The sequence below is a fragment of the Vipera ursinii genome, assembly GCF_947247035.1.
Source record: "Vipera ursinii genome assembly, chromosome: 1".
Taxonomy (NCBI): domain Eukaryota; kingdom Metazoa; phylum Chordata; class Lepidosauria; order Squamata; family Viperidae; genus Vipera; species Vipera ursinii.
The window spans coordinates 65,177,005-65,188,780 of NC_139512.1; the positions used below are offsets into that span (position 1 = coordinate 65,177,005).

General features: G+C 39.2%; 1 protein-coding gene across 1 annotated transcript in view; it reads left to right on the forward strand.

Annotated features, from left to right (window-relative positions):
- Positions 1 to 258: 258 nt before the first annotated feature.
- DISP2 (dispatched RND transporter family member 2) overlaps positions 259 to 11,776 on the forward strand; it is a gene marked incomplete at both ends in the record, with an annotated part of 37,379 nt that continues 25,861 nt past the window's right edge. Inside the window, one exon of the mRNA XM_083350388.1 lies at positions 259 to 353. Within this exon, the coding sequence (XP_083206514.1) occupies positions 259 to 353 (95 nt within the window). The remainder of the gene's footprint in view (positions 354 to 11,776) is intronic.

An 11,776-nucleotide genomic window follows, 5' to 3' on the forward strand; every position in this document is an offset into this window, starting at 1 on the left:
AGAGCATTGGGTACAAGGAACCTCCTATCGATCCGTCAGTCAAGCCAGACGGTCCCTCTTTCTCTTGACAGCCGTCGGACCACGTGGCCGACTCGACCCGGTCTCCTCCTCGATCAGGTCGCCCAAGATTAGCGCAGGCGCTGTGTCAGTGGCGAGAGTCGCCGCTGCAGCGTTGGAACGAGCTTTCAGCACCGCGGAGCTGCGGACAGCGCCTTCCACCCGCCCTAGCTGCAGCCCCCAAGACGCGTGCCAAGGGCCATGGAGGGCGCGGCTGGCTCCCAGGCGCTGGTCCAGGCGACTGCCAGCCAGAGGGCAGAGGCAAAGCTCCCAGAACAAGGGTCCTGCTCCTCCAGGTATGGCTCGAGTACTAGGCATGGGCTTTGCCTGCTAGGCAGTCAAGGAGGTGGTGGGTTTGCGCCCTCCATTCCCTCGCCTCCCTCCCTTCCCTGGCGGGCCGACTTTTCTTTCCAAGGTTTGTCTTGTGCTTCCTTGCCATCCACTCCTTCCCTGCAACGCTGTCGACAGCATCCCCCCATCCCCCCACCCCAAGCTAGCCGTTCATTTCCCAGACAATAGAGACATCTCCCTTGGGCGATGGAAAACGGTGGAGTGGGGGAAGGGAATCTGTTGTTGTTGTTGTTGTTGTTTTCCCCCCCAGCAATCCGAGCATCCAACTGGTACAGCTTTCCTGTTGTGACACCCGCCCCTCCCCTCCACCCCAACGCACATACTTCACCTAACCAGACCACCCTTCCTTGAAAAGTTGTCATTGTAAGATACAGGGTAGGTAAGAAAAAGCAATAAAGAACACGCTGCCTTCTGCACAGCTGGGCACTAAGGGCCATTGAGAAGGCCCTAAGATTGAGTACAGCTAATCCATGGCATGAGATCTCTTCCTTTTGCTCCATTCTGTGGGTGCAGAAGAATAGGCAGCTGCAGGAGGCTTTATCTAAAATGCATCCTATGCCCCTTTGGGAAGCCATATGCAAAGTAGCCTCCTCCTGAGCCAGCTAATGCCTAAGTGTATTTTCTTGCACTAGCAAATGAGTCCCTTTGCTAATTATCTACAGGGTGAAGCCTGCCTTCTTATCTTCAATTAACGGTGATATGATACATATATCCTTGAACAGTGCTTTTTTTGTAAAAGAAAAAGGTGCCAGAACTCACACATGTCATACAACCCGCCTTGCCTACCCTACAAGGTTCCATCCAAAAAAGGTGCCGGAACTCCGTTCTGAGCGTTCTATGAGAAAAAAAAGCCCTGTCCTTGAGATACATAACTGTTAGGATTAGGATTTATTAAATTTATATGTTGTTTGTGTCAGGGAACACTTCTCCTTATGATCCAGCAAACAAATAAAACAATGAGGTGAAGCCTTCTGCTGTGGCACCACGAAGAAACAAGACAAATGTTTTTGCACATGCTTGCTAACTATTGAAAAGGTGGTGCCCAGGTAGGGCTGGACAGGTTTTCTTTTCTCCTCTTTCATTTTCCTCTTCCTCCTTTTAACCAGACTAATTCAGTGTCTTTAAATGCTGGTGGAAGACAGAGAAGTACAGATATAAGTAACATGCAATAAACACTGCCATTCAGAAAAATTGCATGCTTAAAAACACAATTCTTTTCCTCTACAAGGAAAATGAGATATTGTTAGAAAAAGTGATCCTACCAATAGTTCCAAAAGAAGAAAACAATATGTGAATTTGAAAACATTTCTTGTTGGATCACATTCATGTAGTAGTTTGTTGTTAACTAGGGAAGATTGTTATTTTCATAACCAATAAACATTAGTCCTAATAGCTGGGACAGTGTAAATGTCAGTTTCCAATCTGATACTTTTGAAGTATTTTGGGGAAAAGTGCAAAAATTCCCAGCCAGTTTGGGTCAGGTTAATCTTGCTACAGTATTCTCAGCTGGTTAATCATGTTATAACTGGGCATAATGGAGCCCTCAAAAGATCCTCAAAGCCATTTTCCAACCTGGTTGGTTGTGAATTATTTCAACTGAAGCCACACAAATAAGAAGGCTTGGTGATTGTTTATCATAGTCTCAATAACTTGTTGGCCAAAGAAATGGGTAGTCTGCTTTATTGTCTTTTGCTCTTACCACTTCTAAACTGGATACTGTATTTTATTTTTTGCCTGTTTATAATCTAATGTTTAGAGTTTGGTGAAAGCCAATTTGGTGTAGTGATTAAGGCATTGGTTTAAAAATTACTTTGATACAACCCAAAAAGATTATAAGTTGCCCCGAGTTAGTTAAGATAGGCAGCCCATAAATTTTACAAATAAATAAAACAAAGGTCGAATGGTTCCTTCCTCCATATACAGAAATATGTTCAATAAGCATAGTTGTTGTTGGATTGATGCTTATTAGAAAGCACTTCAGGGCAAATATGATCAATCCATGGGGGCTCCATGTAATCCTACATACCTTTTTGTGAGACCACCTTAGAAAATTTCAGAGCAAACATGGAACAATTTTCTACTCTTTATTTTTTTTAAAAAAAGCAATAAAATGTGTGTTAAGTGTCCAACAAATTTTATCCTACCAATTTAACAGCCTTGCCCCCTCCAAATTCACTTAGTGATACCACTGTATCATCACCATCTGCATTCTGGCTGGAAGCACTGAAAATGCTTCGGAAGCACTTCCTAAGCATTTCTACAACGTAGTTATGTCTCTACCCTAACCTGCTGCACAGTATAATCATTATTGAACCAGCCTCAAATGATAGCACTGTCAGCTTGGTGTCCAACACGCTCCTTTAATTTTTTGTTTTGTTTGCATGCTTAATCAGAACTTGATTAAAGTTTGCCAGTTTGGTGTAGTGGTTAAAGTGCTTAGAAACCAGGAGATTGTATGTTCTGATCCCATTTTAGGCATGAAAGCCAGCTGGGTGACTTTGGGCCAGTCACTCTCTCTCTCAGCCCAACCCACCTCATAGGATTATTGTTGTGGGGAAAATAGGTGGAGGAAGGAGTATTATATATGTTCTCCACCTTGAGTTACTTATAAAACAATAAGGGTCAGAAAAAAGATTCTAAAGAATAAAAATAAATAAATGAGGTGGGACAAAATTTGTCCTACTGATAAATATTTATCCACATACCAGCACTGAAATATTAAGAGGTTTTTGTGAAATGAGTTACTTTTTTACTCACAGAAGAATTTTGAAGAAGCATGTTCACAAGAGATGCATTAGATTGGGAAGGAGAGGTGCAGCAGTCTTTAATATAGTAACAAAATCTGTTCTAGCTGAGAGTATTACTATAATATTATGAATGAGATCTTATTATGCCTTTGGCTGTTTCCAAATGTTGTAGCCTGGGATAATTTTGTACGCAGAAGACAAGCCAAATCAATTGGTCTTCGTCTTGGGAGCATTTTAAATCTTGCCAGATACTGTGATGCAAATTTAGGAATTTCTCGTTATCCTAAATTGCTTGAATATTGAAACAGCCCTTCTAGTACGAAATGGTTGACTCAGTTGATTAACTTGATAATCTGGATTTTTTGGAAAATTTGAGGCATCAAGTGGCACCCCTGCTAGGAAAGCTGTGCCCCATCCTGACGAGCAAGTGTTTAGCTTTGATGCTACCTCTGTCCAGAAAATACTGTGGAAAGTTAACATACGGAAGGCAGCAGGCCCAGATAATATCCCTCGGTGGGTTCTTAGGGAATGTGCAGATGAGCTGGCTTGTCTTCTTACAGATATTTTCAATCTCTCATTGCAGCAGACAATGGTCCCATCGTGTTTTAAGAGGGCCATTATTTTGCCAGTGCCAAAAAAGTCCACAATTAAGGGGCTCAGTGATTACCATCTGGTTGCACTGACATCCATCATTATGAAATGCTTTGAAAGGCTGATAAAGGACATTATTGTATCTAGCCTCCTGCCAGCATCTGACCCGCTTTAGTTTGCTTACCGACCAAATGGCTCTACAGAGGATGCTATTTCTTTTGTTCTCCATCTGAGACTGGAGCACATAGAGGAAAGAAAATACTCATGTGTGTATGCTGTTTATCAACTTCAGTTCGGCATTTAATACAATCCTTCCCCAGTATCTAGTAGACAAGCTGGGCCTTTTAGGCTTAAACACTCCCTTGTACAACTGGAATCTTGATTTTCTCACTGAGAGGCCCCAGTATGTGCAAGTTGAAACAAATATTTGTAACACCATTTTCTTGAGCACAGGTTCTCCTCAGGGCTGCATCCTAAGTCCGCTGCTGTTCACCCTGTTGACCCATGACTGTTGTGCCACCAACCATATTGTGAAGTATGTGGACGATACAACAGTAGTGGGCCTTATTCAAGATGACCATGAGGGTGCTTACCGCAAGGAGATTGAGTGTTTGGTGAACTGGTGTAAGAAAAACAGCCTGGTTCTAAACATTAGTAAACCAAAAAGATCGTCAATTTCAGAAAAGGCAGGAACAGCCAAACACCTCTTTGTATTAATGATTCACCTATGGAGATGGTTACCAGCATCAAATTCCTGGGTGTGCAGTTAATGAGTAGGCTGGCTTGGTCGCTCAACAGCGAGACATTGGTAAAGCAAGCACAGCAGCACCTGCATTTTCTGCATCGCATGAGAAAAGTATATCTTCCTTTCCCTGTCCTTACCACTTTCTACAGAGGTACTATTGAGAGCATCCCATCATACAGCATTACAATCTGGTTTGCTTCAGACAGGAAGGCAGTGCAGAGAGTGGTGAGGATGGCAGAAAAGATTATTGGTATTTCCCTCCCTTCCATCCAGGACATAGCACAGAAGCATTGCTTGAACAGTGTCTGGGATACTACACATCCTCTTCACAACCTGTTTTTCTTGTTAGCTTTTGGGAGGAAGCTTCATGGTATCCAAAGCAGAACATCCGGATTCACAGTTTTGTTCCATACAATATTAACCTTGTGAACTCTAAAGCTTCCTCTTTCCGCTATGTATTCAAGATGGACAGGGATTAATATTTATATGTTATTTCTATGTAAGGGTGTAGGATTATACATATGTTGTATTTAGCATGTTTAAATGTGTTATGTATGTATACACTTTTGAGAGCAAGCAACAAAATTTCATTTTTAATGTGTGCCAATCTTCCCACAGTAAGAAAAATGACAATAAAGGTTATCTATCTATCTATCTATCTATCTATCTATCTATCTATCTATCTATCTATCTATCTATCTATCTATCTATCTATCTTTCTTTCTATCTATCTATCTATCTATCTATCTATCTATCTATCTATCTATCTATCTATCTATCTATCTATCATCTATCTATCTATGTCAGTCCCCCTGTGACCTTCTGGCCAATTAGATGAGAAACAAGAGAAATCATATTAAGAGCCATGGTGGCACAGTGGTTAGGATGCATTATTGCAGGCTAATTCTGCTGACTGCCAGCAGTTCAATTCCCACCAGCTCAAGGTTGACTCAGCCTTCCACCCTTCCAAGGTCAGTAAAATGAGGACCCAGATGGTTGGCGGCAAGATACTGACTCTGTAAAAGTCTTAGAGAGGGCTTAGTGACTTAGAGAAGGCTGTAAAGCACTATGAAGTGGATGTAAGTCTAAGTGCTATTGCTGTGGCTATGAGAAATCTATATTATTTAAGAAAGAGCTGAAGGACTGCAGCCTTTCCCTTGGAAACATGCCTTAAGAAATTCTGCAGAGTTTTTATGTATCTTTTGTGATTTTAAAACATCTATACATGAAACTAGAGGTGCTTTGGAATGATGTGTTATTTATGTTCAGCTTTATTTCCCCTATTAATAAAAAGGGTTGCTTTGGTAGGAGCCCTAAGCAAGAATAGACTGAATGGAAATCTAGTCCAAACAAGACAGAGATACTCATTGTGGGAGGCTAACAGTCCTGTAAAATGCTGCTTTCACACTTCCTTTTTTCATTATCTTTGAAGGTTCATATATATAATTTGAGGATGCGTATGGATATGGCACTGCTACTGGTTCAGAAAAAAGAAACATCTTAAAGTTTCCTTTCATTGACAGGTTGATGCAACAGCTACAACTGTTCTTAGCAAATTTTGAACTAATTGCCATGGAATAAGCATGAACAATGTCTAGGTTTGACAATTACAGCATGTTTGATCTGTCTTTAAATACCGTTCAAAAATTTCAAATTAATTCATACTGACAGCCTGCAGGCTTGAATCAATGCAAATATTTAGAGTAGTATATTGAAAAATTAGCACTGCTTCTCCTTTGGTTTCAGGCAGTCTTGTTCCAGTATATTAGCTTCTGAATGAGCTACTAAAATCTTCAAAGGAAATCCTGCACTGACCTTTTTCTGAAATTGGGGAACTGATGGAAATGGGGAGAAAAGCTCAACAGATTACACATGAAAAGTCATTGGTGGGGAGAAAGGGAGGTTGGAAGCTGTATTATATATATTTCATTAAATTTTGAACTCTTTCAATATTTTATATATTGTATGAATGCCAAGCAGTCCCTAGCATTACAACTGACTATTGGCATATCCTGAACTTGAACTGGGGTAAAAGAGCAAACTGTAGATGATTTCCACAGCAATTCTGCCATTCTTGCTGTTTATGTTTTACCATTTGCATCTCTCCCACCCTTCAGTGTTATTTGCTTTTTCCTTGTTCTGTTTCTCAGAATATTTTTGGTTTCTGATACAGAGAGTTTTTCTGCTTAGGAAAACGAGAGGGGACACAAATCAAGAAAAGCAGCTGCATTGCCAAAGTCGAGCTGTTGTCCCCCATTTTTTTTCTTCTGTGTTGTCTGCTTTGTTGACTCTCATCTTTGTTTCATGGCCACAGCCAGCTGGGCAAGGCAAACAAAGCTGGGAGACCAACATTTGAAAGCTGCTGCTGTTGTCGCTGTGCTGTTATTGGGGGAACATTTCAGCTCACACTACACAGCATCAACCTTATTATTACAGAGCTATAATAAACTTCACTGTCCATTAAGATCTTTGGCTGTTGTTGTTGCTCATTGTGATAGATCATTATTGACAAATCAATGGTTAACTTAAATACGACAATCTGAGAGGGTAATGGAGGCAGTTGTTTTCCTTGGGTAAATGGAACTTGCATAGGTTAAAAAGTCATCCTAAGAATGACACCCAAATGAAAGAATATATAGATTGCTTCTGGTGAATTAGTCCTAACAGCATTACTAATTTATGAACTAAAAAGAAAATGTTAATTCTTTTAGTGTGTGGTTTAAAAATGGGTTTGAACTTTCCCTAAAGGTATAAGAACATCGTTGGCCAACTGTTTGCTCAGAGATAAGCCCTATAAAGTGTCAAAGCTTTTTAGCATTTTCCCATTTCACTAACTGGTCTGCCCCTATTTTAGTTTAAAAACATGACGTTGGGTGTAATTTGAGATCATTATAAGATTCCCCCCCAAAAAATTAATCTATGCATCATTGCATCAACCTGTTTTATGACTCTATACACAAAATGGCATCTTAGCTACTGGGTCGTAGTTCATGAGAAGAACAAAAGAGACATGCAATGTCATTCTGCAGATAAAAGATGGGATGATTTATTTATTTAATTTGATTTGTATACCGCCCTTCTCCCGAAGGACTCAGGGCGGTGAACAGGGCAATAAATACCAAAATACAAAAATACAAAAATTAAAAACAGATTAAACCATAGTGCCCAAATACAATAAATAAATTACTTAAAAACAATAATTAAAACCCAAACCCATCAGACCAGGCCGGCTTGTTCAAACAAATAGGTTTTTAGATCACATCGGAAGGAGCGAAGGTCGGGAGCCATCCAGAGCTCAACCGGTAAACAGTTCCAAAGGTCAGGTGCACCCACAGAGAAGGCCCTCCCCCTGGGGGCCACCAGTCGGCATTCTCTGACCGGTGGCACCCTGAGGAGGCCCTCTCTGTGGGAGCGCACTGGGCGGAGGGAAGTTGATGCCGGCCGCAGGTGCTCCCTAAGGTACTCCGGACCCATGCCATGTAAGGCTTTGATGGCATTTATATGTAACCTGAATAAAGATATTGATCTACAAGTGTCGAATAAAAAGTAATTTTAGTTTAAATAAGTGTATCTTAATAAATGAAACAGGAAATCAATCCTTGAAATGTAACTGTAAATAACACTATTTGTTACACACTTCTGTCAGCAATGGAAAATTGCTTAAAGCCATCATGAAATTTGTCTCTTCAACCCACCTCTGCCATTCCTTTCTGCCTCTGTATTTGAGTCAAACAAGTGCCATGAAGGCATTCTTTCATTTTAGGAAAACTGACATGACAACAAGTCTGGACTGAATGGTGGATGAGGTAAGATGGTGAGATCCAATTATGCAATTACCTCTTAATTGTGGTTTGTGAAATATGAGCTCAGTGTTGCTAATAAAAATCCTATTCTTAAGTTTGCAAATTCTGCTTAATCAATGTTTCAAAGATTTGTGTGTTGCAATCTCGTGTTCTGAATTGAAAGTAGTTCCAGGTTCAAAGAAATCAATTTGAATAACATCAGCTGCACCCCATTAATCTGCATTAATTTACAGTTACATTTCAAGGACTGATTTCCTTATTTTCTTGCAGAGCCTGGGTTTTGATTTATTTATTTATTTTTGCCTGCAGGTGAAGCTTTATGATGATATTTCATGGACTGATCAGTTGTCAAGATGCTGTGAATAAATCTCTCACTTTAATGCTCGTAGCATGACAATAATTGCTGGCAAATGTCAACTCTTTTTTTTTACAACTTTATCAAATTTCAAAAAAGTATAAAGTACAAGGAATAAGAAAAAAAGAAAAAGAAAAAGGGGAGAAGCAGGGGGGAACAAAATTATGGTGTATAAACAAGGAAAAAGAAAATATTAAAAAAAATAACTTCCACATATCTTTGGTACTGATGCAAATTTCAATTCTGCCATTTCTGCCATCAGCATGTGAGGAACCCATCAGGCACATTTCTTCTAAGATTTAAAAACATCAATAATGTAATGCACACATTCCAGTGAAATGCAATTGACTGTAATTTCCCTCTGAATAATCCACCTGTTGCCCTTTATCAGTTCATCAATATGCCTCATGTGAAATTATTGGTGGTTGTCCTGAGTTGTCCACTTCATTCTTGATCACACAAATCAGCTCTTCCACTTTGCCGCCTTTGTATATTTTGTAAAGCAATGCACAGTGCAGGTGGTCCTCGAGTTACAATCACAATTGAGCCCAAAATCTATGTTGCTAAGTGAAACATTTGTTAAGTGAGCTTGCCCCATGTTACCACTTTTCTTGCCACCGTTGCTAAGTGAATCATTGCATTTGGTAAATTAGCAACATGGTTGTTAAGTGAATCTGGATTCCCCCATTGACTTTGCTTGTCAGAAGGTCGCAAAAGCGGATCACGTGAACCCGGGAGATTGCGATTGTCTTAAATATGAACCACTTGTCAAGGATTTGAATTTTGATGACACGACCATGGGGAAGCTGTAACGGTTGTTAAGTGTGGGAAAATGGTCATAAGTCACTATTAGTGCCATTGTAACTTTGAACGGTCACTAAACGAACTGTTGTGAGTCAAGGACTACCTGTACTCACATCAACAGTCATCACCATAATCAACCTGAATCAATCATGTTGCATTGCTTAAAGTGCATCAATAAGTAGGTTTCTGTTTCACAAACAATAGCAGCACAAACTTTCTCACAGCAACTTTGGATAGGCAACCTTGGCTCTTTTATGTCTCTTGGACTTCAACTCCCAGAATTCCTGAGCCGGCTGGCTCAGGAATTCTGGGAGTTGAAGTCCAAGAGTCATAAAAGAGCCAAGGTTGCCTGCCCTGAAAGAACAGGTGCCAAAGAACACTTCTGACCCGTTAGCACATCAGTGCTGCCATCTGTTGGCACTTACCAATATTGGAGGTATTACATTTCAATCAACCCTCATAGATCATCTTTCTTCAGAAAACAGTTTGTTTTCTTTTTTTTAATTAAAAAGTTTTACAGTACATTTTTGAACATAAACCCCATCGCCCCTACCCCTAACCCATAACCTAACCCACCCAATACCCCTACCTCCCCCAGCCCCCCCCCCTGACTTCCCAAAGCAGAATACAGGGTATTATTTTCACAATCTTAATCTAAAATATACTAACTAACTATAATTACACTTTAAATCCAGTCGCGCTTTAACTCTCCTTAAACCTCATAATATATCTCCATTACAAATATTCTTCATATATTCCAAATTCTACCATTTCTATCTGATTCAAAACTTTCAAAATCCATTCTTCTATAATAAACAAATCAGCCTTCTTCCAATATCTTAAAGATCTTACATATTCCACTAAATTACTTTAACTTTTAAAATTGTAATCTTTTACAAATCAACCATACACAATAATACATTGCATCATCACAACCACATCTTCAACATTTAGACTTACAATTTAAATACATACGTACTAATTTTTAAGATCTACTGTAAATACCATCCCCAAATATCCACCATTAGATCTTGATTATTCTACAATCTTTAACAAGTTTCATTTCTAAATCTTATTTCTATCAAAGTCCTCCATTAATCTCTATTATTATTATTATTATTATTATTATTATTATTATTATTATTATTATTATTATTATTATTCCTTAAATCTAAATGCAGCCTGTGTCATTCTTTGAATCTTAAGATCTTTAAATAAAACCAAGGATTGCACAGCTTCCGAAACTATTTCTTGTAACTGTCGCTCTCCTTCTTCCTTTCCTTTTTTGACTTCTGAGGATGACGGTAAGCCTGCTTTCAATACATTAGAATAAAAATCACGTGCCTTCCCTACTGTATTAAGACGATATCTTTCTCCAGAATAATTCACCACAATCCCCGATGGTATCTCCCACCTGAACCAAAGCTGTTCTTTCTTTAATTCATCTGTCAGAAAGAAAAAATCTTTCCTTTTTCTCAAAATTCTTGGAAGAATCTCTTTCAGAATCAAAAACTCCTGATTAGCCACTTTAAGTCTTTTATTATAAGAGATTTGAATGATCTCATTTCTAATCTTTCTCTTTGTAAAATACACAACCACATCCCTTGGCAGTTTCCTTTGTTTAGCAATCCAAGAATTAACACGAAATACTTTATCTATCTTCCCCAAAAAATCCTCAAATTGAAACCCCAAAATAGGCGCCAGGGCATCCACCAACGTCTCTTCCAGATTCTCCTGCAGATTTTCTTTCAAGCCTCTGATCCTCAAGGCGACTTCCATATCTCTATATTGCATCATCATCATTTCATCTTCAAGTTTTTCCATTTTATTCTCCACTTCACCCATTTTAGCCTCCAGCATCAGATTATTTTGTTTCACTTCTTCCACACATTCATCCAGATTCTCAATACAGCCTGAAAACACTTGAAGTGCCAACAAAGTATCCTCCCTTATTTTCTTGCTCTCCTTTCCAATAAATTCTGCCACCTTCTCAAATATTTTTTCAGACTGAATTTTTAAGGCATCGTTTAGAGCATATTGTAAATCTTTTAAAGTCAATACAGATGCAGCAGCTTCGGGAGGTAACTTCAAAGACTGCATTCCAGATTGCTGAACAAACAATGCTTCCGCACTTTTAAAAATGGGTCTATGCGGTTTGGGAGCCATTTTTGCAACTAATAACTTTCAATACACACTTTCACTTTCTAGTCCATTTATTACTTTGTAGTTAAACTGTGAAATAACCAAATCTTGAAAATAACTTTTTAGCACCTCCAAATTATAACTAGCTCTTTTAAGGTTTAAAAGTTCATTTTACATATTC